At 42.0% G+C, this 25821-nt stretch overlaps 1 protein-coding gene and 1 long non-coding RNA gene across 3 annotated transcripts in view; one reads left to right on the plus strand and one right to left on the minus strand.

Annotated features, from left to right (window-relative positions):
• LOC127490994 (uncharacterized) lies at positions 1-18756 on the minus strand. Its single transcript, XR_007919415.2, has 3 exons — positions 18622-18756; positions 17908-18070; positions 1-282 (listed from the first exon to the last, which is right to left on the minus strand). It is a non-coding gene; the product is annotated as an uncharacterized lncRNA (long non-coding RNA).
• The window catches only part of SNRPB2 (small nuclear ribonucleoprotein polypeptide B2), a 10283-nt gene continuing 3187 nt past the window's right edge, over positions 18726-25821 (plus strand). Inside the window, exons 1-3 of one of the 2 annotated variants that reach the window (XM_002710962.5) lie at positions 18726-18876; positions 20566-20654; positions 21399-21571. In XM_002710962.5, coding sequence (XP_002711008.2) covers positions 20591-20654; positions 21399-21571 — 237 coding nt within the window. In that variant the 5' untranslated portion in view covers positions 18726-18876; positions 20566-20590. Of the gene's footprint in view, positions 18950-20565; positions 20655-21398; positions 21572-25821 lie in introns of both variants that reach the window. The other variant, XM_008256357.4, reaches the window with a different exon arrangement.

Below are 25821 nucleotides of genomic sequence, written 5' to 3' on the forward strand. Positions count from 1 at the left end.
TGGCAGGGTTGCTGGAATCCAGTTTATTTACTTTTGAACCATTCAGAGGAGGAGAAAAGGAAAGAAAAATATAAGCAGCTATTTCCTTTTCAGTGTTTTTAACAAACACTGGACAATTGGACACAGTTGCTTCCATGGGCTCACACAAGCCAGCATTGTAGAGTTGGTGAGCTGTTAAATAACAAACGACATGGGCAGAATGCTTTGGTGTACTTCATGGTACTGCACGAGTATACAGAGTTCAGACCTTGACAGCTTCCCATTCTGTGAATACCAATGTCACTGGGGAAAAGAAATATTGCGGCCCTCAGTTAGAGGAACAAAATTAAAGTCCTACAATATTGAGAAAGGAATCAAACTGTCTTCCAAGCTGTTATGGACTGGATGATATCCCCCCAAGTCCATGAGTTGAGGCCCTAATCCCCCAGTATTTTGGAATGTGGCTATTTTTGGCTATAGGGTCTTTATGGAGGTAATTCTATTTTTAATATTTTTATTTATAAATGCAGAGTTACAGAAAGAGGAGAGAGAGAGAGAGAGAATCCTTCATCTGCTGGTTTACTCCCCAGATGGCTGTAACCACCAGGGCTAAGCCAGGCTGAACCAACCATGACATTCCCATATGGGATGCTGGCATTACAGGCAGAGGCTTAACCCACTGCACCACCACGCCAGCCCCAGGAAGTAATTAACTTATAGTGTGGGCTCTCAAGTGATTAGGACACACAGAGAGAAACCAGGGGTGAAGACACACAAAAGGAAAAGGCCAGATGAGAACACAGAGAGAAGGTGGCCTTCTTCAAGCCAAGGAGGGAGGCCTCAGAGGAAACAACAGCTGCCAATGCCTAGACCTTGGACGTTCAGCCTCCGGAAAGGCAAGAAATACATTTCTGTGGCTCAGTGCCTGTTTTGCAATATTTTGTTATGTCAGCCACAGCAAACCTGTGCAAGAACTTTTGATCCTGCCTGTTGCTCAGCATTCACCTGGAGTCGAGCAGGCCTCCAATGGCCAGGCATGCAAGAGGAGCTCAAGGATGTGTGTTGAATAAACAACTGGATATTGCTTTCCACCACAGTTTCCTTAATTTCTAAAATAGGCCTCATTATAGGACCACCATCATAGGGGTGTAGTTGGAAGGACAGCCAGTCCTTCATATCAGTGGATTCTGCATCTGTGGATTCAACCAACTGGAGATCAAAAATATTTGGAGGGACCACTGGTCTGACACAGTGGGTTAAGTGATGTGACATCACATATTGGAGCTCCAATTGAGTTCTTGTTGATCACCTCTCTGTGAACACACTTGGGAAGGCAGCAGTTGTTGGCCCATGTACTTGGGTCCCTGCCACCCATATGAGACCATGATAGAATTCCAGGCTTCATGGCCGGTACCGCGTCTCAATAGGCTAATCCTCCGCCTGCAGCACCGGCACCCTGGGTTCTAGTCCTGGTTGGGGCTCCGGATTCTGTCCCAGTTGGGGTGCCGGATTCTGTCCCGGTTGCTCCTCTTCCAGTCCAGCTCTCTGCTGTGGCCCAGGAGTGCAGTGGAGGATGGCCCAAGTCCTTGGGCCCTGCACCCACATGGGAGACCAGGAGAAGTACCTGGCTCCTGGCTTCAGATCAGTGCAGTGCGCCAGCCACAGCGGCCAATGGGGGGGAGGGGTGTGAACCAACGGCAAAGGAAGACCTTTCTCTCTGTCTCTCTCTCTCTCACTCTCCACTCTGCCTGTCAAAAAAAAAAAAAAAAAAAAAAAAAGAATTCTAGGCTTCTGGCTTTGACCTTGCCCAGCCTTGGCTGTTTCAGCCAATGGGACAGTGAACCAGTACATGGACGATCTTTCTCTTTCTCTCTCTTCTCTCTCTCTCTGCTTTTCAAATAAATCTTTAAAAAATGGAAAAAATTACATCTGTACTGAACATGTGCAGATTTTTTCCTTGCCATTATTCCTGAAATAATGATGATTCAAGTTCTGTTGGGTAATGTAAGTAACCTAAAGATGACTTAAAGTATACAGAAAGATGTGTGGGGGTTATACCCCAATATTATCCTATTTTATATATGTGAGCATTCCCAGATTCTGGCCTCTGGGTTGCAGAAGTTGGGGTTCCTGGAACCAATCCAAGGGATGAGGACTGTACCTATAAAGTACTTAGAGCACCAACTGGCATGTCGTAAGTACCATGAACATGTTTGCTCTCATGGTTTTTACAATTATGCTTTATATTAAGTTTCATGTTTCTGTGGTTTTACAGACAATAGTCTTTAAACTAGGCAGTGAGCAATGTTGTGAAGCACCCAGAGAATTTTACCTCATGCAGTTCTAATAGGGCCTGGATGAGCTGGTTGATCAATCTAGTTGATTCATTGAACCCAAAACAATAGAAATGAGAAGTGAATGAGATGTGTCTGATCATATTGGGTTCATCCTTTTAACAGTTTGATTAGCCTGTTTTATGACTGTTTGGTCTTTTATACCATATGTGAGATGAACTGGTAGTCTTCATTGTCCTCAATTCCCCACTTCTGGAGTCTTAGCTAAAAGAATTGTCTCTCTCTCTCTCACTGTCCACTCTGCCTGTCAAAAAAAAAAAAAAAAAAAAAAAAAGAATTCTAGAATTGGATTCAAAGTAGGCAGGGATTGGGACTGGATTGTGCTTTGGGTTGAAGTGGGGATAGAAGGTAAAAGGGAGATCGGCCAGATTCCTGCAACAGTGTTTTGAGTATAATGAGTGACAGAACTTCCATGACTTTTGTCTTATCTCTTCTACTACGGACTAGATTTTTATTCTCCATGCTCAACAATTTCCTTAGCTTCATTCAGTTACCCTTAGTTATCACCTGTCCCTGATAAATCATCTTCCAACATACAAGCCTCCAAGGAAAGAGCATAAAGCCAAGTTTGTGCTCTCTGTATTTCATGATTACGGAGCCAGCCTGCTGTATGCTCCATTAATCTCTCAAACCAGCCTCAGAATTTGGGCTGCACTGAAAGAGTTTCCAATTTTAACCTGTCTGCCTTGCGTGAGGCTTTGTTTATGAATCTCATGGTGTACCAGAGGGCCCCATGGTCTGCTGGAGTCATTTCCATTCCTTCATTGCATTACTATTAGTTTAAGGTTTCTCAGTGTTGATTACAAATCCGTTTGCTCACATCCTGCATCGCTTTGGATCCGGAGCTTCTGGGGTGCTCACCTGGTGAAACCTGTGAGCGATGTGTCCTGAAACCTGCACCAATGCAAGAGCAAAGAGTGCTTCCCAACAAAGTGATAGGACAGCAGTAACTGGTCACACAGCCACATCCATATCTGCATTTCTCTCTTTTCTGTATCTTCTCTCCTTGGGTATTCTTTCCTGAGCTGTGTAGTATAGCATGTCAAAATTGACAAGCATGCTGTTGAGAAGGGAAGCAGAGAGGGAGAATGTTCTCATTTGTAATTTCAAAATGTTGTGCACCACTGGAAACAGCCAGCAGGTCAGGTTTAGCCATTAGCAGGGTGGAGAACACACCACACAAACGATGCATGAGCTCACAGCAGCAGTCCTGGTAAGGAGAGCTAAGACAGATGCCAGTGAGGGAAGAGAAATCTGGGCACTTTTCCCAGCCAAATGTCAATCCTGAAACAAAGGATGCAGCAAAGAAAGCTCAGACAAGGGAAGGGAGAAAGGAGATGATGGAAGCAAAGCTGAGGCAGAAATCTAGAAAATGTGGCTTCATCACCAGTCTTTGTGTCTCCCACTCTGCAGGAAAGGATGCTCCACCATGGCACATGCTGGCAGCCCCTAGGACTAGAACATACAGGGGATTGTCACCTCCAGCATGGAGGGCTGGCTTGCCCCAGCTTGGAATTCCCTACAGTAGCCTCAAGTCAGAGAATTTTTCTTTTAATCTTTTTTCAATGGATTTTTAATGTTTGTTTAGAAAAAGGAGTGCTTCCTTCTGCTGGTTCACTCTCCAGATGCTCACAATGGTCAGGGCTGGGCCAGGACCAAAGTTGAGAGCTGGAAACTCAATGCAGGTCTCTCATGTGAGTAGCAGGAACCCAATTACTTGTGGCATCACCACTGCCTCACAGAGTCTTCTGTAGTTGGAAGCTGGAGCCAGGAGCCAGAGCTTGGACTTGAAAGCAGAAACTCAAATGTGAAACATGGCATCTTAACTGCTAGGACAATTGCTCACCCCTTAATGAGTTTTCAGTAGAATCTGAGGACCACAGGATATTACGACTACATGTGGGGCAGCCATTTAGTGTAGCAGTTACATGCTATTTGGGATGTCTGCATCCCATATCAGAGTGCTTGGGTTTGGGTCCAGGTACCACTTCCACTTCCAGCTTCCTGATAATGTGCACCCTGGGAGGCAGCCTTTGATGACTCAAGTACTTGAGTTTCCTGTCACCCACTGGAGAGACTCAAACTGAGTTCTGGTCTCCTAATTTCAGCCTAGCCTAGCCTAGCCTTGTCTATTGCAAGCATTTGGGGAGTCAACCAGCAGATGGACAATCTCTGTCTCTGTCTCTCTCTCCCCCTTTCAAATAAAAAAATTTTAAAATAAATATATAAAATAAAATAAAAAATAAATACATAAAAAGTAGCACTACATGCAAGTTAGGAGATTTTCTAGTGAATCTAACTCACTCATTTTACTTTATCCAAGAGCACTCAGGGCCATGAGCATGGGTAGATCACCCAATAGATAACAGGCATAGCTGACCATTTTTGTGTTCGTGAAGTATAATACACTTGGACAAAAACTCACCAATTATAAGTGTACAGTTCAGTTTGTGTTTCACAAAGCAAATAACCAATACCCGCTGACCAGCTTTCAGATGAAGAAATAGAACAATTCCAGCACTTCAGAGGCCCTGATTACACCTTTTTCCTCTCTCCAATGACAGTAGCTTCTACTCTGATTTCTGATAGGATCATGTGGTTTCACCTGTTTCTGAAATTTACCTACATGAAACCAGACAGCCAGGTCTAGATTATGTTTGTCTTCTTTCACTCATCATTATTTTTGTTCTAAGATTGATTGATTTTTATTTGAAAGGCAGTGTTATAGAGAGGGAGAGGAAGAGGAAGAGCAGAAGAAGGAGAGTGAAAGGGAGAGGAAGAAGAAGGGGGAGGAGGAGGATGAAAAGAAAGAGTAGGAGGAAGAAGAGGATGAGAAGAAGAAGAGGAAGAAGGAAGAGGAGGAGGAGGAGAAGAAAAAGAAGGGGGGGGGGGGAGGTAGAGAGAAAGAGATCTTCCATCCAAATGGCTGAAAGAGCTATAGCTGGGCCAGCCAGAATCCAGAGGCCTGGAACTCTGAGTCTCTGGTTGGCAGGGCCCAAGCACTAGGGCCATGATCTGCTGTCTTCCCAGGCATATCAGAAAGGAGCTGGATCAGAGGTAGAGCAGCTGGGACTGGAACTGGCACCCATAAGAGATGCTGGGCACAATGCTGGCCCATCAACATTACTTTTATGATATTCATCCACACCAATGCATGTAGAAACAGTTTGTTCATTTTTTTATCACAATATATTCTATCATTTAAATATATCACATTTTATTTAATCTTTTTATCCTTCATACTACTGTTGGGCACGTGAGTAGTTTTAGGGCTACCATGAATATTGCTCTGAATATTCTAGTGCATGCTTATTGTGGTGTTCATTTTTTTCATGCACATATGCATTGCTATTAAGTATGTAACTTGAAGTAGAATTTATGGTTCAAAGAATGTGCCTGGGTTCAGCTTTAGTAGATAAGTACAAACAGTTTTGCAAAGTGGTTGAACAAAGTTAAATAATCGGGGGCCAGCGCCGTGGTGCAGCAGGTTAAAGCCCTGGCCTGAAGCGCCGGCATTCCATATGGGCACTGGTTTGAGTCCTAGCTGCTCCACTTCTGATCCAGCTCTCTGCTATGGCATGGCAAAGCAGCAGAAGATGGTCCAAGTCCTTAGGCCCCTGCACCCACGTGGGTGACCCGGAAGAAGCTCCTGGCTCCTGGCTTCAGATCTGCGCAGTTCCGGCCATTGCAGCCATCTGGGGAGTGAACCAGCAGATGGAAGACCTCTCTCTGTCTCTACCTCTCTCTGCAACTCTGTCTTTAAAAAAAAGGTTAAATAATTGTTTTTCATTTTAACCATTCTGGAAAGTATGTTACAGTTTGAGAATAAAGAGGTGAGTAAACATTTTGTTTTTCTCTTGTTTCTGATGTGGAGTGCCAGAGCAGCCTACTGAACTCTATCAATCTGGAAATATTTAAAGGATACTCAGAGTATGAAGGATCTGACCTCAAAGAGCCCACACTTGACTTACAACAACATCTCTACACTAGCAGGCTACAGTTAAATACTGAAGTTTTGGAAAGTCACATTAAATGTTCGCCTGAAGATTGTTAAATGTTGGTCCTAACTGTCAAATGCAAACAGTAGGAACATTCTCCTGGTATAGAGAAGGGAGAAATGCCAGGTACAGGGGACAGCTTTGGTAAGGAAATGAGACTTCATCTGGGCCTTTAAGGGTAAGAGGCTTGCAGGTGGAGAAATGTAGAAGAATCTTTCGTGGCATTTTCTGTCATGCACATTTGTGTGTATGTAATGCTGAGCTAATATTTTAATATCAGCAACATTCTAAAGTGCTGGCTCTGTCATTCAGGATCAGAACCATGGAGAAGCTCATCCAGTGTTTCCGAGAGTTAATGCCATTCCTTGAAGTTTCAACTTGTCCTCTTATCTCCTGCATTAGCTATGACTTCAGTCACTTACAGCCAAAGAGCAAAATGGGCTTTGAAATTAGGGAAGTTTAAATCATGGTTTTTGCCTGTCATCTACTCTTTAGAGAAATGGATTCTACAAAATCTACTTTCCAACTCATATTTCAAAATATTGACATCAGTATCTCTTGTATCACTTAAAAATAAGAAAAGTTACAATTATATGTCACTAGAGAGGTCTTCATGATGCATTTAACTTACAGTAGTCTCACCTTACACACAGTTTCATTTTCTGCAGTTTAGATTACCTGAAGTCAACCACAGTTTGAAAGTACTAAATGAAAAATTCCAGAAATAAACATAAGTTTTAAATTGTGCACTGATCTGACAGGGCACGATGAATTCTCACATCATCCCACTCCATCCCACCTGGACTATGAATATCCTTGTCTAATGTATCCACACTGTATACATTACTTGTCTGTTAACTGCTTAATAGCTGTCTTGCTTACTGGATTGACAGAGTGTCAAAGTGTTTATGTCCAAGTAAGTCTTCTTTTACTTAATTGGCTTTATAAATTGGCTCCAAATTACAAGAGTAGTGATGCTGGCAACTCAAATATACCAAAGAAAAGCTGTGAAGTGCTTCTCTGAAGTTTATCATACATATTTGCATACAGTGTCTGTAGAGTTAATTATTATATGAGATTTCAGGCACCTGTTGGGAGTTGTGGAAAGTATTCCCCATGGATAAGAAGGAACACTGTAGTAGGCATCTCTTTTTATCTCTTAAATAAGACATTTGACAGAAAGAGTGACTTGCCTCCAAATATTGACTTTTTTTTTACTTTTTGTCTTTTCTGGGCAACATTTCCTGCTGAGAAACTGTATTTTCCAGTTTTGTTTGTAACTTAGTGAGCCCATGTAAATGAGTTCTGGCCGAGATCAAACAGATGGAAGTCGAGAATAAAGCCCACCAATGAACAGTAGGAAAGGCCTTTCTACTTCTTTCCTGCTGCCTGGAATATGGCTGGAACCCCAGCAGCTATCTTGGCCCATGAGGTGATCTTTTGAAGGAAAATTGAAAACTAGAGTAATACAATAAATCAGATAGATGCAAGGAAACTCGGTCCCTGAAGACTTTACAGAATTGCCTTCAACTGCTGATTTTAAATTGTCTTTTGTATACTAAATGTGTAAAGCTCAGCCACAGTGAATGAATTTCCATTGTTAGCAGCTGATTGTAACTTCCCACTGATGCAGATGGATAAAAATATATAATCCACCCTCTTCTAATCAACAGATTACGGCTTATTAGTGGATCCTTCCCCACAGGACTCCCAGTAGAGAGGGATATGCACCTGACTCTGCTTTTGGCTTCTGCAATATTCATGAACATCACTATCAGGCCAGTCTTGTTTAGTTCCTCTTCCTTCAGTTCTGGGTTAATCTCAGGACCACAGGGAGCATAAGAAGTCTCTCTCTTCACTCAAATATTGAATACTCTGTTATAACATCTATATCAGAGACATCCATGGCACAAAAAGCTTGAGGCACCTTGAGAAGTGTCTTGACTGATCATCCAACCAAGAAATGTGAGACAAAAAAACAAACAAACAAACAAACAAAAAAAACAAAAAACCTTCCTCTAGAAAGCTTGTGTGGCAGATTGTATTTTCCAAAATACAATGGGTAATGGGTCTCTCAACCCATATAAACTTCCAGAAAATTTCCACTTCCCCCATCAAGAGTGAAATCTTGGTTTTCTCCCTTGTAATTTTGGTACGTTTTTGTCACAGTTTCCATTTCTGGGAGGATGGCAGAAGAGAAACTATGTGACTTTCAAGACTGATCATAAAAAACAATTTGGCTTCCTCTTGGTGCTCTCTGTAGGGCCCCAGGTGTTTCTAGCTCTTAGCTAACATGTAAGACACCCACTGTGCTGAAGTTACCATGCTGGGAAGAGCACACAGAAGGAGAGAGAGATGCTGAGAAGCCCAGATGTTCCTGTCCTACCACTGTTTGAGTCTTCTTAGCCCAGATGCCAGATTCATGAATGAAGAATTCTTCAAGATGATCCCAGTCAACCCACAGAACTATGAGATAATAAAAAATTATTATTGTAATTTTAAGCCAGTGGTCTTAAAAGAAAATCCTAATAGACTGGATGTCAAGGCTGTGGAATGCCATTCATTCCTGCCCCTTATTCTGTGCTTAGACTCCTACATAAGTCTCTGGTAGGTGGCCCTTCCAATTTCATCTCAATTGTACTAGGACAGGGTCTCATTACTAGACAGGGTCTCTGAGACAGCCTGGATCATTTTCAAATTGATCTGAAAGCTGATATTCTGTTTCCATATGACTTCTACCTCTTTTTAAAAAATGTATTGTTTAATGTCTAATTTTGGATTAACGTGTAATAGCTGCACATTTTTAAGAGGTAGAATGCAACTTTTAAACACATATATGAAGCCTAAAACAACAATACCAAGTAACTAGTCTTTCCATTTCCTTGTCTTTTCTTTATATTTGGCACCTACCAGCTCCTATATCCCAGTTTTTTATGATTTTATATCATCATGAGCAATAGTCATCACACTGTGCTGCAAAACACCAGGACCTGTTATATTCAAGCTACTGTACTTTAGTACCCATTATCTCAGAACTCTTGACCAATTCAGAGCAAGCCTCCACCACATGCAATCTTTAAACTATGGAAGACATTTTTCTTGTTTTTTGTGAATTTTTACTTCACTAAACATTAAGTACTACTTCTATTATTTATGTCATTAATTCTTTCCTGAGTTTCCCCAAGGAACTAGAAGTAAAAAGAAATGATAGAAGGCCAAAAATGCTTCTGTAGAGACATATTCAGAAGGTAAAAAAGCAAGATGTAAAATTAGATCTTTATCAGAATCATAATTATGTAAACAAACTTAGGAAATAGCCTGAAAAAATACATCCCTGATAGAAAAATTACATTCAAAGGGTGATTTATCTGCCTGATTATAAAAAAATTTTCATGTTACTTTTAAATTATTTATATATAAAGCACTTGAGAACTTCCAAAGAGAGAAATGGTGTTTTGTGGCTAAAAAAAAAAAAAAAAGGTGGAGACACTGATGAGAGAAATGTAGGCATTCCAGAGAGATGGTGGGCCCACTTTGTGCCACACTTAAACTCTCAAGGACTTTCATCATATACACAAAGAAAAAAAATGATTGTATTTAATGCCCAGTCAACCTGCTTGGGATTAGACGGACCAGCTAAACTTCTAGCCACTGCCATCAAATCAGTTTGTCCAAAACAAGTAAACGAAGGTTCATCATTCATAGACCATCAAGGTTTTCTCTCCCCTTTCTCATAAACCTGCTAATTGCCTTGGTTCATTGACAGTCCATACGTCACGTCTCTTGCAAGAGTCAACTATGTGCAAAAAACTAATTAAAAATCTGAGTAACTTTTTTGACTTTTCAAAGAGTGACTCTTCAATGACTACACAGTTTCTATGACTCCACAGTTTCAAAGACAGACAGAAGCTGGTCACCACAATTTGCTCACATTTATTTTCCTCTCTAAGATTTGGGTGGTCTACTCATTGCCCCCTGAATGTGACCTACAAATATCTAGTCTCTATCCATTCTGAGTTGATTATTTGTGGTTTTCCTTAAGGGTTGTAGCTCAAATCCTCCATTTCCCAGCATGCCACAGAGTCTACATGAGTACTCCCTTGAGCATTTAATTGAGTTCTTCTTAGATCAGTTGCACTTTATGCCTTTTTTCCTCAACAGTCTTATAACACCTATGAGAACAGAAATGGTGTGTATGTTTTGCATCTTCCACAGAACACAGCATATGCTTGATACATATAAATATATATTTTGTTCATATGGAAAGAATACTTATGGATCAAACACTGCCTTGGAAAGAAATAGAAACCACTATTTTTAGGTCCTACTATGGGTCAAACAATGTACTAGGTTCTTTCCTTTATTACTGCATATTATCTAACCCATTCAATAACCATCTGCTTTGTCAGGATTAACCTTAGCCAAGAGGAATAGAAGAAACTGGCTTTGGGCCCTGTTTTAAGAGTCCAACTCTAATCCTTCTCTGGCCGTGACCCACTCCATCCATGGGACCAAACAGATGGAACAACTAGAACCTATATCCTTTCCCTTACTACATTACATTTTGATTCAGGGACCTCAGCGTCCTCTGTCTAAACAGCCACAGGTCCTACTTCAGGGCTTCTATGGCCTCTTCACTCCCAAGTGTTGATGTTATCCTATACATGGTTGACAGGTGACCTCTTAGGGAAGGGAAAATTGAGAAAAGGGTGAATAGAGCTTGGACTTGCCCATTGGATTAGCCATATGCTTTCTTGTGAAGTCTCTCAGGGTTGGGGATACAGCAGAAAGGGGCAATGACAAGATTGATGGGGGCAGTGATCCCTGTGTGCTTTTTTCCCAGGGCTGCATATGTGATAGGTGGTCTTGACTCTGGTTTTATTATCTTCATTTTATAGAGGAGGAAACTGAATCCTAGAGATATTAAGTATCCTATATAAACTCTCATATTTAGTAAGTGGGAAAGACAAGATTTTATTAATCTCACTACCTGGCAAGAGACAAGTAACTGACCATGGCATGTGACTGCTCAGGCTAGGTCCAAAAGGTGAAACTCCCACCTAATTTTCTTGAGGTTGTTTGTCTGTAGGAAGCTAATCCCTACATCAGAAACTCAATTGCCCTTAGATCACCAGGCTGGAGACACCACGTGTGGAGGTTCCCATTGACTGTCCCATATGAGCTCTGTGTTTTAGCCACTCCTTCCACCAGATCTGTGAACGAAGCTGTTCAGATCCTCTGAAACAGTCCATCCACTAGCTGAGTCCACACAATTCACAAATATGTATTTATTCATTTGGCATCTCAATGAGTTAGGAAACTCCATGGGAACAGGCACTATTATACCATTTGCTATGCTGCAGGTGCTCAAGAAAGCTAAGAGTGTCACAAAGTCTTAGGATGGCTTTAGGTTACTGAAAGCTTAATGCTACATAAGGTATTCTGGGATATTCTAAATTGAATGAAGAAAGGAATGGCTCTTCCAAATCCAGCCACTTGTAATGGAGTCTGACATTTGCAATTTCAGTCACAAGAAAATAACTTGTAAGTAATTTCTTTCAGGCTTCTAAACTGACCAGTCTTATTCAGAATTTTCCACTGAGATGACAAAATGTATTATAAGTAATATTAATATCTTTCAGATGCTGGAGTAATTTGGTAACATTAAATGTTAGAAAGTAGCTTCATATTAAAGCTGGAAAAATATTACTATTGAGTCTATCTAACATCAATAAGATACAAACACTGTTTATTTTTTCACCTTCAATTTTAGTAAACGCATTAACCCCTGTGATGATGTTTCTGTCAGTGGCTACTAGAGAAATTTACAGTAGTTGAACTGACCCACATTCACCTTAAACAAAATAGAATAGGAAATATCCATCTCATTTACATAATTATTTCAGATTCCCTAGACAGAAATAATTTCCAGGGTTGTCTGGTCCAACCATAATCTGAAATTCAAACTAAGGGCTTTGGAATTTTTTTCTTTCAACTACTTGGTGATAAGAATCCAATCTGTCTCTTGAGGTTAAATCTTGCCTGAAATGTTTTAGAATTGTCTTGGTCTTTTGTTGCAAGATGATTCTTACTAATCTAAACTCAGAGTGCGATCATGACATCTATTTCTTTGAATCCTTCTCTCAAGGTTTGTGAAATTGCTAGCAACCACTGATTTTAATCTCAGCTTGGCCCTGCTGTATTTTCTTCTCTGGTAGTCTTATGTAGGTACTCAGTGAATGTGGAATTTAAAAATCCTGGTTCTGGTCTTGTTGGTGTTCTCTCAAGGATCCTAAGCTGTGGTGTGCAGGCTCTCTAGGGCCTGGCCTTTGCTCTGAGTGTGGTCCCCAGTCAACCAGGACAGGTTTACTTTTGTCTATGCTGCTTAATTAAATAAGAAAACCATTGAGAAAGGGAGGCAGATCCCATAAGAAAGGCTGTTGAAAATCTTACAGTGGAAGATTTGAGATATATGCTGAGCAGCTGGACTTAATGTACCTTTTTTTTTTTTTTTTTGACAGGCAGAGTGGACAGTGAGAGAGAGAGAGAGACAGAGAGAAAGGTCTTCCTTTTCCGTTGGTTCACCACACAATGGCCGCTGCAGCCGGCGCACCGCGCTGATCCGAAGCAAGGAGCCAGGTGCTTCTCCTGGTCTCCCATACGAGTGCAGGGCCCAAAGACTTGGGCCATCCTCCACTGCACTCCTGGGCCACAGCAGAGCGCTGGACTGGAAGAGGAGCAACCGGGACAATCCGGCGCCCCGACCGGGACTAGAACCCAGTGTGCCAGCGCTGCAGGCAGAGCATTAGCCTATTGAGCCGTGGCACTGGCCCTTACTGTACTTAAGTCAGTACTGTTACATGCAGCAGAAATGATACTGAAACTGAGAACAAGGACAAAAAAAAAAAAACAAAACAAAAAAAAAACACACACACACACACACAAACAGGGGGCAGTGACCCAAGTCCTCAGCAAGGATAGGGAAGTAAAAAAGGAAAAGGAAGTGACCTGGTGCAAGGCGAGTATGTGACACTACTATGTAAGGGCCATCAGTAGAAGCTTCCTATTGGTACCTGCCTCATTGTGAACTACACACATTGTCTCCATCTTCTTCAGAACTGACAGTGAAATAAATGCCCATCAGAAGTGTGTATCTTGTTTTATTTTATGCAGTATACAGAAAATTATTTGTTTTGTCTTTTGGTGAATTTTTGGTGGAAGAAAGAATGCTTCAAAATGGACAATGGAATGTAGTAGAAATTACTTGAAATCCTGTATCTCTTTATCCTTTATGTAAATACCTAGTTCACATTTTAAGTTAATGAACAAAATTTTAAGCTGATTTAAAAATGTGGAATTAAATTACTTAATAGAAGTCACTCAGGATCAGATAGCTAAAATTTATTATTATTTCCCCATTTAGAAATATGAGCCCCCTCAGATATACGTACTCAGAAACAGCCCATAGTTGTAAAATAGCTTGTGTCTTTTGAGCTCTCAAAAAATTACTTCTCAGGGGTTGTTTCAATTCATGTATAAGGACAGAATGGATTAAGCTATGCTGCATTAACAAATATCTCCTAAATCTCAGTTAATTTCTTTTTGCTTATGTTTCATGGCCAGTTTGAACAGATGTGTGTGTGTGTGTGTGTGTGTCTGTGTATGTTTGGGGGCAGGTTCCCTAACTGTAGTAGTCAATCAGGGATCTCAGCTTGACAGAGGTTCCATGTTGGAATATGTTTTCAAGATCACAAAGATAGAAAATGGGGCAGCTGTCACACTTGGCACTGGCTTTTGATACTTCTTCCTGGAAGTGCTATATATCTCAGGTTCTCACACTTCATTGTTGAAGTGGCTACATGGCTATGCCAGTTTTCAAAGGGTTTAGAGTGATACAAGCTGTGAAGAGACCAGACAGCAATCAAAAATCAGAATATCAGTGCACAGCTCTAATCACTACAACAAACTGGAAAATGACCCATGGTCTCACAAATAATCCAGTGATTATTACAAAAGGAGAACAAAAATTCCAGATTTTCCTATTGTCCCTGAAGATTTATTTCCAAATGTTTAGGAGATGTTAGTTAAAAATTAAGGAAAGTTTTAGATAAGTAGTACTTTGAAAGAAATAGCAAAATACTGATTTGTGTTTGTGTAAGATGATGGAACTCTATCTGATAGCATCTCTGTTCAAGCTAACTATAGTGTTATATTGGGATAATCTGTCAACAATTCTTAAAGAGAAAATGTTTGGAGTCTTGCTACCCAAAATGTGTCTAGGATCCAGAAGTATCCACATCACCTGGGTTAAATGCAGCTTCTCAGGCCCTGTCTCAGCTCTACTGAATCAAAATTTCATTTTACCAAGATTCCTTGGTGATCCATGTGTATTTGACAGGCACTTGATTAGGCTATCTGGGGGTATACCTATGAAACTAATACTATATCTTGTTCGAAATTACACAATTGGGGCCCTATGCTTCATCAAGTTTTATTTATAAAATATGGATTTTCAAATTGTCAGAGGACTAAAGACTCAAAATGCTTATAGCAGTTATTAAAGAATTTTGATTGCATAATATTTTGCTTGTTAGGTAGGTCTTCTGGAACTGGCATCTTGTTTCTCTAATCTGGAAGGGAATGCAGTTGTGTGATGCTACTTTAGCTGTCAGAGGAAGACAAATAATACTACACTGGGCATGACCTACAGGTCCCATAATATTGAATTGTAAGAAGTACAGGTTCTCCACCACCCTTCTTTGGATTGCTCATTAGGTTCTCAAAGGCAAACTGGTTTTCCTAAACTTTATGGAAGGCATAAGTTATCATAGCCTATTTCAGACTCCACCCATTCTGGAGAGAGGGTATTATTCTGGTGTATTTAAATGACATTATATTATTAACATTAGCACAGTAGTGTACATCAGATTTTGTCCCTAAAATCAAGAATGTGTCCACAAATACTGAAGCAGTAAAGTTGGAGTGAAATGAAATGAAATGAATTCTATGAAATTAGTTCCTCCCGGAATAGGAGCAGGGTACTTTTTGAAGTTTTAGCTAACAAAATCCTGGTCACCTAGGAAAATGTAAATATGATTAGATACTCAACAATAAGGCCTAGATTTGTTTAATGCCTGTTGTGAAAAGAATTTGACTCTGTATCAGTTTCTTATTATAGTCACCACCTGGGGACAGAAAGAAGCTACAAACAAATTGCCATACATTTTGTGGCTCTATGTAACATAAATAAGACAAAATTTATCCACCTCAGTTTTATGATGTATTCTCCTTTATACATGGCCCTTTCACAAAACTACTGCTACAAGGTACCAAAAACATTTAATGAGAAACATAAAACACGTGCAGATAAGGTAGGAAAATATATATGTATTCAGAGTTACTAAGAGACGCCTCAGTTATCATCCTTATAATTTAGATGTCTTGACAGGGTTTTATTCCCAACTGTTTGTAGTAATATTGCTGCTACCCTGAAAATAAGCATTTTATCATTGGTAGATACATGAAGCTTGGATGGGGTAGTTATAGCATTGCCTCTGGGCTCCATTCAATTAAAATAAACCTGTTTCACAGGAAAGTATATCATGTTGCCTAAGTGAAATAGGAGTCTAAACTGAGCACAACTCAAAAGAAACACAGTTGATCTATTATTTGGGAAAAAAAGGGGGGGGTGTTTTTGACATCCTTATCTGACCTGTAGGAGGTCAGAGGTTACACAGGATTTCCTTATAGAAGAATGGTGGTTGCCTACAGGACATGTGACCAGAATTTAGAATATATATATATATATATTTTTTTTTTTTGGACAGGCAGAGTTAGACAGTGAGAGAGAGAGACAGAGAGAAAGATCTTCCTTTTTCCGTTGGTTCACCCCCCCAAATGGCTGCCACAGGCACGCTGTGCCGATCCGAAGCCAGGAGCCAAGTGTTTCCTCCTGGTCTCCCATGCGAGTGCAGGGCCAAATCACTTGGGCCATCCTCCACTGCCTTCCCCGGGCCACAGCAGAAAGCTGGAATGGAAGAGGAGCAACTGGGACAGAACCAGCACCCCAACCGGGACTAGAACCCAGAGTGCTGGCACCGCAGGCAGAGGATTAGCCTAGTGAGCCGTGGCGCCGGCGATATAATGTTCTTAATGCCATGTAAATTAATCAGGCCATACAAAGCTTCTCACAAGATCAGAAAAGCTCTTCTCTCCCCTCATTGCCTGTGAGCCATGCTTTCAATTACTGCTTTCTCAAAATCATTCACGAAACTACTGAAGACCATTAACAGGTTATTGGGAAGCCCAAAGTTACTGCCCAAGGACAGCAAAACATACTGGCTCTTTGTAAAACAGCCTGGAAAAGAACATGCAGAACATTGCCACTGGGTCGGTATTAAATGGTTTTCTTCTCAGAACGCAATGTGCAGTAGCTGTAATTTAGTTGTTAACAGAACATGCTATGCAGTCAGTCTTCAGGCCTCTGTGTTTCCTGTGGCATTTCTTCCCAGGGAGAGCCTTGGCACAGTCATGGTGTAGCCTCTTTCAAGTAATTAATTGCTCAGCTGCTCACCTTATTTTGCAAGGCAGCTTCTCTGCTGTCATTCAGAAATTATTTTATATTTGTTTTGTTTTATATTTTATATTTGTTTATCATTTAGTTTGCTAAGGTACACTCAAAATTTTAAAAAATATTTATCTATTTGAAAGATAGACAGATCTTCCATCCACTGATTTACTTCCAAAATGGCTACAGTCTCCAGGGCTGCACTAGGAGGAAGCCCAAGCATTGGAGCCATCATCTGCTTTCTTCCAGGGTGCATCAGCAGGAAGCTGGATGGGAAGAGGAGCAGCCATGACTCCAACCAGCACACTGATAGGGCATCCGGGTTTCCCAAGAAGTGGTTGAATCTGCTGCATCACAATACCTGCCCCCACAAATAAAGTGAGACAGGACACGTTTCTTCTAGAATTTCTATATATATCATAAGGGAATGCTTTCCAGTGATCATGTAACCTTATTTCCTACACCACTGTGCATCTTAATAAGATATCACACTTGTTTCAGTGTTGCCTTACTTTCCATGAGGCTTCATTCATTTATTCACGCAATGCATATTTACTGAATACAAGGGACTCTTTTAATTACTGAAGGTTTTTAAATGAACAAAACAGACAAAAATCCCCACCTTCAAAGTACTTACATTATTTTTAAGTTGTTGCAACTTTATGTTGACTCTTAAAATAAAACTCCTCAGGTGATAAAATCAAACTATTTGGCCCCTACCACCTTCATCCATACCTCCAAGTCATAGTTAGAGTCTAGAGGTAACATTTAGGAACCAGTGACTTTGTGTAATGTTCTAATCATTTTACAGAGCACCCATTTAGTCCCCAGAGTGATAAGAAGGTACTATTAAGATTCCTGTTACATAGGCAAGGAAAGAGAAAGAGAGATTTAGTTAAGAGGAAGACACAAGGTTAGATTTACTTTGGCTTCTTTAAAAAAATTTTTTTGACTTATTTATTTGCAAAGCAGAGAGAGACAGAGCTCTTTCATCCACTGATTCACTCACCAACTGGCCACAAGGCCGGGGGCTGGGCCAGGCTGAAGCTAGGAGTCTGGAACTCCATTCTGGTCTCCCAGGTGGCTTGCAGAGCCCCAAGTACCTGAGCCCTCAGCTGCTGCCTCCCAGGACAGGATGCATCCGCAGGAAGCCGGATCAGGAGCAGAGCAGCCTGGACACAAATACGGGACGCTGGAGCCCCACGCAACGTCCCAAGCCATGGGGCCCTTTGCTTTGACTCCTAAAGCCTTCCTATTCCAGGTGGCTCTTAGCACGTCTCAGATGACGGATGAACGAATGACCAAATGCACGGTTTTGAATTTCCATTCACTAACACCTTAAGTTATCTCCAGAAAAATCTAAGCATCTGCGGGGAGTGCAGTGAGAAGGGTGTCGGGAACTCAAGTGTTTTGTGGTGTTTTGAGTGAGTTTAGGTAGATGTTAAAGGCACACCCCACTCAGTCTCTGCTCCAGGGCCTCCGACTCCAGCTCTGCCTCTCAGAGTTAAGCTCATCAGCAGAGTGTTGAGGAGCTACCTCAGAACCCCTGGCAGCAGTATAGGCTGTCCTAAAGGTGAGGCTGACCCATAGAAGGGGTGAAACCAGCAGGAGGGGCTGCGCCCGCAAACCTCACATAGGATTCAGAAAGGTAGAGGGAACTGCTATGTGAGTTAAAACCTCCCTCAGTCTTAGTGGGGGTAAATGAACCACTCTTTTTTATTACCTCACAGCATGGCCCCAGGGTTCTATCCAGTTCTCTCAACCCTCTTCCGTTTTCCCGGGCCCTCTTTCAGCAGAGCACGTAGGCGCATGCGCAGAGAGTTCCCCAGCTTGGGGCCGCGGGAGACCGGGAGGCATCGATCGACTCGGCGCTGGGCTTCTCGACTTGTCGGCGCTCGATTGAGGAGTTTCATTGTCACTTCCGCCTTCGGCACCGTTTCCGGCTTCCGGTTGCTCGTGGGAACGGCGTAGTCCTCTGGTGAGTCGGATTCCCGTTTTCCTCGGTTTTGCGGTTCTTCACGCTGCTCAGCCCGAACAGTACGAGGCGCGAGGTGTGGTCGGGTGGCGTCTCGCCTTGGTTTTGTGGAGGGGTCGGTTTGAGACGAGGGAGCGGCCATGCAGGGGAGCTTAGCAGCGGCGCGCGTCTCTGGCGGGACTGGCGCGGTCCTTGGATCGCGGCGTGGCCCCGGGGCAGAGAGTCTGTGTCTGGAGAGGCAGGAAGCTGGCGCGTACAGAGTACGCCCGTTAATGCGAGGCGTGGGAGATTCCAGGTGGTTTCCTGCGGATCTGTTGTTTCTGTTTTGGCGGAGGGGAGAGGTGCGACACCAGGTGCCCTGCTCTGATTAGCCCAGCACCGAGCTTCTTGGTCTCTTGTTCTCCTCGCCTTCACTTTAATCTCTCTCGCTCCCTTCTCATGGTCAAAACTTGGCGACCCCCTGCTCCTCTTCCAGGTTTCGACTGGGGAAATGTCGAGTCTTTAAGAAACGTTTCTATTCATCTGCCACCTGCACAAGTACATCGGTCTATAGGCTCCTCCCTCGCTGTGTGTAAACACAGCAAGCAGTGTTTAGTACCTAATTATCTGTGGGCCATCCAGGGAAGTAAAGCAAGGTCACACTTGGCAACTTAAAAACCACGTGAAGTGTGGAAATCGTCCAGTGGGTTGCAAGGACGGAATTCCCAGGCCTTCTGATCAAGAGCTGTGTGACCTCAAGCGTGCTCCCTGACTTGTAACAGCCATGATATTAGCTCCTTTGGGGGCTTCTGATGCAAGAGCTGTGCTAGAACTTCGGGGGCTCTGGCCAGCCCCGCCCCCACCTCAGCCCCGTCTGACAGATGAAGACCTGAGAGATTAAGGTCTTTGCCAAGTCTGTTAGAGGTCATCCTGGAGTGAAGATGGCAGGTGGAAATTTATGCACAGTGATTGATAGATATGGAAGTGCTTTGTAAGTGCACCCAGGAACAAACTACATTGATGTTCTGTCTTAACGATTTGTTCTGGATTGTACACTTGGTAGTTTCTTTTTCATTTTTCTTTATGTCAAAATTTTTAAACCAGCTTACAAATACAAGTTACTTCATTAGGCAGATGGGAAGTAGCACAAGTGAAAGGAAAGTATAAAAATGTATTGAATACAATTTTATTAAACTCTGGCAAGCTGCTGTTGTTTCACTAAATTTTGAGCTTGAGAATTGTAAAAATGAGGGCTTGCGGTTTGCATCTGATGTAGCAGTTAAGATGTCTGCCCCATGTCAGAGTGCCTGGGCTTGAGTTCCGGCTCTCGCTCCTGACTCCGGCTTCCGCTAATGCAGACCTGAGAGACAGCAGTGGTGGCTCAAGTGATTGGGTTCTTGCACACACGTGGGACACCTGGATTGAGGAGCCTCTAGCTTCACTTGACCTCAGTCGAGCTGGGCCACAGCTGGGCATTTGGGACGTGAAGCAGAGCTTTGGAGCTCATTGTCTGCCTCTGGCTGTGTGTGCGTTTGCCTCTCAAACAGAAATACAGAGGAGGACTAGCTATTGCTGGAGAGAGAGTCTATGACCCAACTGACATTCTGACATAGCGATTGAAAGAAAACGGAAAAGCCAACAGCTTTCTGCTGTATTGATTTAATCACACCTGTTTGTAACAGTTTTTTTTTTTTTTTTTTATCCTCTCTTTAGGCTATTTGAACATTTTAACTCAGACATGGATATCAGACCAAATCATACAATTTATATTAATAATATGAATGACAAAATTAAAAAAGAAGGTAAGTGTTTTTAAAAATACTTATTGATAACTAAAATGTGTTTGTTTACTACCATCTTACAAAATTGTACTACACCCAAACTCATTTTTCTTACCTCCAGTAATAAATTTTTTTTTTTTTTTTTTTTTGACAGGCATAGTGGACAGTGAGAGAGAGAGAGACAGAGAGAAAGGTCTTCCTTTTGCCGTTGGTTCACCCTCCAATGGCCGCCGCGGCCGGCGCATCACGCTGATCCAATGGCAGGAGCCAGGAGCCAGGTGCTTTTCCTGGTCTCCCATGGGGTGCAGGGCCCAAGCACCTGGGCCATCCTCTACTGCACTCCCTGGCCACAGCAGAGGGCTGGCCTGGAAGAGGGGCAACCGGGACAGAATCTGGCTCCCTGACTGGGACTAGAACCCGGTGTGCCGGCGCCCCAAGGCGGAGGATTAGCCTAGTGAGCCGCGGTGCCGGCCTCCAGTAATAAATTTATAAAGTTTGTGTAAGGATTTCCAGGCTTTTTAAAAACAAAAATAGGTAGTGACTGACAACATGCTGAATCTGTTCTTACTCATAGCTACTCATATAATGGTTTCAAATAACTTTTTACGTTAGATAACCAATGGGAATAGCAATTTGTGTTTTTACTTACATATATAACTACTAACTGTATAAATAAATGGTGACAGAGCACTCAATGTACTGTCATTTAATGAAGAATTTTCTCATTCCTTCGTTCACAAGTTATTTCCCCTCTTATTTGGACAGAATTGAAGAGATCCCTGTATGCCCTATTTTCTCAGTTTGGCCATGTGGTAGATATTGTGGCTTTAAAGACCATGAAGATGAGAGGGCAGGCCTTTGTTATTTTTAAGGAACTGGGCTCATCCACAAATGCTTTGAGACAGTTACAAGGATTTCCATTTTATGGTAAACCAATGGTAAGCCAGTACTGTTACTTTTGCTTTAATCACTATGAATGTTTCGTAGATTTGTAAATATATGCTTGAAACTGTGGTTTTTGCTTTCACTTTTAATTAAGTGTGTTATAGGGAGTTCGAGTTCCTTTTATTTATGTATTTTTCATAGAAATACAGAAGTAGAGGTTAATTCATTCTTATGACAGTTCAAATAGGCAAAAACAGAATGCACTGAGATGTAGAATATTTTCAAAATAATGGCAGTATAGACAATGTTCTTGTCTTAAAAATACTGGAAATTAATAATAACCCAAAGATTTAAAATGATAACTAAACTTGTGAAGCAATATAAAACAAAAATTATGGATCAAAGAGGAAATCCAGTCTGAAGTTTCAGCGAATAGAGTAGTGAAAACCTTTCAGAAATTAGGCAGTCTAGGTAAAACATTGATCTTGGGGAAAGTCATAGGTTTAACACATAGGTTTTATGAAGGGCAGTGAGTGGAAATGGAATTTTTATACGTGGAGAGTGTTAAAACTTTGGAGTAACAGAAAGATTCACATCTGCTACTGGATGAAGATTGGACTGGGGAGTAAAGAGGGAGAGTACGGAATTCACTTGGTGTGAATCAGAGATGGTGGGGACTTGGATAAAGGTGGAGACAGTGTGAGGCAAGGCTTCTATGTGCCTGAATGAGTGCAGAGTACTTTGGGTGTGTGTTCCAGACTGTGTCTCTTCAGCAATTGGGATGAGAGGAGAAGGGATCTTAGCTCTGGGTCCCCATTCTGATTTTTCTGTTATCTCACTCAGAGTGTGCAGTGACTTCACTATCTCCGGAGTGCAGGCAGGCTGTGTATTCTTTGCTCTAATTCAAGCATCAACAAAAACTGTAAAGAATGAAATAATATTTTATATATTATGGGTCACACAGTTTCTGTTACCTGTTCTTTTGTGTTTGTTGCTTTTTTTTTTTTTTTTTTTTTTTTTTTTTTTTTTTTTTTTTTTTTGACAGGCAGAGTGGACAGAGAGAGAGACAGAGAGAAAGGTCTTCCTTTTGCCGTTGGTTCACCCTCCAATGGCCGCTGTGGCCGGCACACCATGCTGATCCGAAGCCAGGAACCAGGTGCTTCTCCTGGTCTCCCAGTGGGTGCAGGGCCCAAGGACTTGGGCCATCCTCCTCTGCACTCCCAGGCCACAGCAGAGAGCTGGCCTGGAAGAGGGGCAACTGGGAGAGAATCCAGCGCTCCGACCGGGACTAGAACCTAGGGTGCCGGCGCCGCAGGCAGAGGATTAGCCTGTTGAGCCGCGGTGCCGGCCTTGTCACTTTTTTTTTAAACAGCCATTTAAAATTGTATTTTAAAAAATTCTTAATTAGCAGGCCATACAGAAACAGGCTATGGACTGGCTTGATCCATAGGGTGTGGTGCAGACCACTGGTCTGATCCTTTGATTTTACAAATTGAGTCAGACACAAAATGGTTAATTATTCATTTAGGTTATTTTAATATGATGAGTAGCAGCATCAGGATGTGAAAACTAGTCTTGTAACACCTAGTAGGGTGGGTTGTTTTTTTCTTTCCAGTACTAGGAGTCAGCAAACTTCTATAAAGAGCCAGAGAGTAAAAACTTTTGGCTTTGCTAGCCATATGATCTTTGTTGCTAGGAGTCACTCAACTCTGCCTTTCTAGGAAGAAAAGCAGCCCTTAGGTGGTAAGTGAATGGGTGTGTGGTGTGGTTGTGTTCCAACAAGATCATAGGCAGTGTTGGCTTGTGGACTGTAGTTTGAGGACCCCTGTTCTGCACCATGCTGTCTGCCTCAGGACTGAGCAACCTGTTGTTTGTTGCAGGAGTAAGATTTCTCACCCTTTATCCAACTCTCTTATCCCATCCCTTCCCAGCTGACAAGGTACCATCTGTGTGGAAAGGTTATCCTGGGAAACTGAACTGGTTCCTGCATACACTAATTTTCAGCCAATTGGCTTTTTCTGAGACCAGCTAATATTTCTTAATATTGCGAGGAAATAAATAATTGAGATCTGAGATAGCAGGAGCAAAGGACTGGATTTTAGTTTAGGTCTAAAATGGTAATTTTCTGTCATGCATTTAAGGCTGTTTTATTGAGTAGTGGTGATAAACTTGAATGTGCTTACTACTCAGATACAGGGAAGGTGGGAGTTATTGCTGTGTTTGGCACTAGCCTTACCTTGGCAAATAGTTACTATTTAAAATCAGTGAGAAAAAGTCCATTAATCTGATTTTTTGTTGGAATTATATCAGGATGATGGCAGGTACTGTCAAATTTTCAGCATTCTGGAAGAGAGGGAATAAAGTTCTTTGAGCTGTCTTGTTTGTATTCACTGAAGTAGTTCAGTTGTTCTCATGTTTGCACTCCACCGTACCACATCAGAAATGAAAATAATGTGCTCTAGTTTGAAACTGGAATCAGAATTATTCTTTGTGATTCAAGGACATTTAATTATTTAATGCCAAAAAGACCATTTTTTTTGATGGTTTGTGTCATGAAAGATTTGTTATAAGTGTAAATCTTGCCCTTCTCTGTTTTTAGGTTGTGAGTAGACTTTCGGGTGTTTAGTCTAGACAGGGTTTCTCAGCACTGGAACTGTGGACATTTTAAAGCATTTAATACTTTGTTGTGAGGAACTGTCCTGTTCATTACAGGGTGTTTTCATAGTATCTGCCTCTGCCCCACTAGATGTGAGTAGCACGAGAACCAGCCATGCCTCCAGATACTGTCAGCTGTCCCTTGGCAGATAAAGGCACCTCTGATTGAAAAGCAGTGATTTAGAACAGCCAGCTAAGAGCCCTTGTTGAAATCAGATGTTTTCACTTGTGACTGCTTCATAAGGGCAGGCATGCCAGGTCACTCAGGGTCTACTCAGGTCAGGGACAAACAAGGTTGAAGACCCAGGGGCGTAGAGAGTGAGTCCTTGGGGCCAAGTCAGTAGTTAGTCTTAAGCAATCAGCCTGCCTCTTTTGGTTGGAAGATGATGGCAAGACTGGCAGAGCTGCCAGCAGGGGTAAGCACAGCAGCCAGACCAGCCAGAGAAGTCCCGGGGTTCTGTAGTGTGCTGCTAAGCTTGCTCACCTTGCTTCCCCAATGTGTACATCTCTAACTGAAGTAAAGGAAAACAAAGAATTCGCTCTTGGTTTTGACAGACTCCCTGCTGTCTAATCTACGCTGCTAAAATGTCTCTTGTTTTCCTCAGACTAAGATCAAATTCTTGCTCTGTGAAACATTTTTATTTTATTCTTTTATTAAAATTTATCTGAGAGACAGAGAGCTCCTATCCTCTGGTTTACTGCCTAAATGCCCACAAGGACTGGAGCTGGGCCGGAGTGGGAGCCAGGAGCTGGGAACTCAATCCAGGTCTCTTATGTGGGTGGCAGTGACCTAACTACTTGAGCTGTTCATTACTTTGTACTTCCTAGGATCTAAGCTGGAATCAGGAGCCAGAGCTGGGAATTGAACCCCGGTACTCTGATGTGAGACACAAGCATCCTATTTTTTTATTTGAAAGGGGGGCATTTTTTTAGATAGGAATTTGTAGGACTGATATGTTTTGATGTAATTAGGTAGTATTCTTTCACTCCAGGGAAGAAATGTTTGTTTAAGTTGTAATTTGCTGATAGTCACATCCTAGATAACAGTTTAAGTCTTGGCAAGACTATTTACAGTTCATCGCTTTTAAGTCCAGCTGTGTGGTAATAGTTCTTGCCAGGACCAAACCTCTCATTCCCAATAGCATTGCCACCCTGTTTTGTCTTGTTACTTGTACAGAATTGCAGGCCCTACCCACACTTGTTGCATCAGAATCTGCACTTTTCCAAGCTCTCTGGGCAGGCAGACTGCATATTCCATAGTTGATGAATTGCCATCCTACACCGTGCTTTGGAATGTGTCTCTCTTCTCACAGGTGGCTACCCTTCTTGCTTGTCTGGCAGAAGTGAGAATAAGCAGGTGGCCCCAGTCACACTAGCTGTGATACCATCCTTTTGTTTGCTTTCAAAGCCTTTTAAAATTAAGATAATGCCACCATTAAAGTCATTTCACTTAATTACTTTCCTTAAAAATAATACATTCAGAGGAAAGTCCTTCCAAGTCATCGGTGTACTTCAACCATTGGAAAGCGAATTCCTTATTTCACGTTCCATAGCTGATGGATGCGTATTGACCCTTCTATTGAGAGTAACTGGCAAGGAGTTGATGGCTTTCCAGTGCATTTTCTTTGTTACTGAATGGAAGCAAACA

Source organism: Oryctolagus cuniculus, chromosome 11 (assembly GCF_964237555.1).
Source record: "Oryctolagus cuniculus chromosome 11, mOryCun1.1, whole genome shotgun sequence".
NCBI classification, from domain to species: Eukaryota; Metazoa; Chordata; class Mammalia; order Lagomorpha; family Leporidae; genus Oryctolagus; species Oryctolagus cuniculus.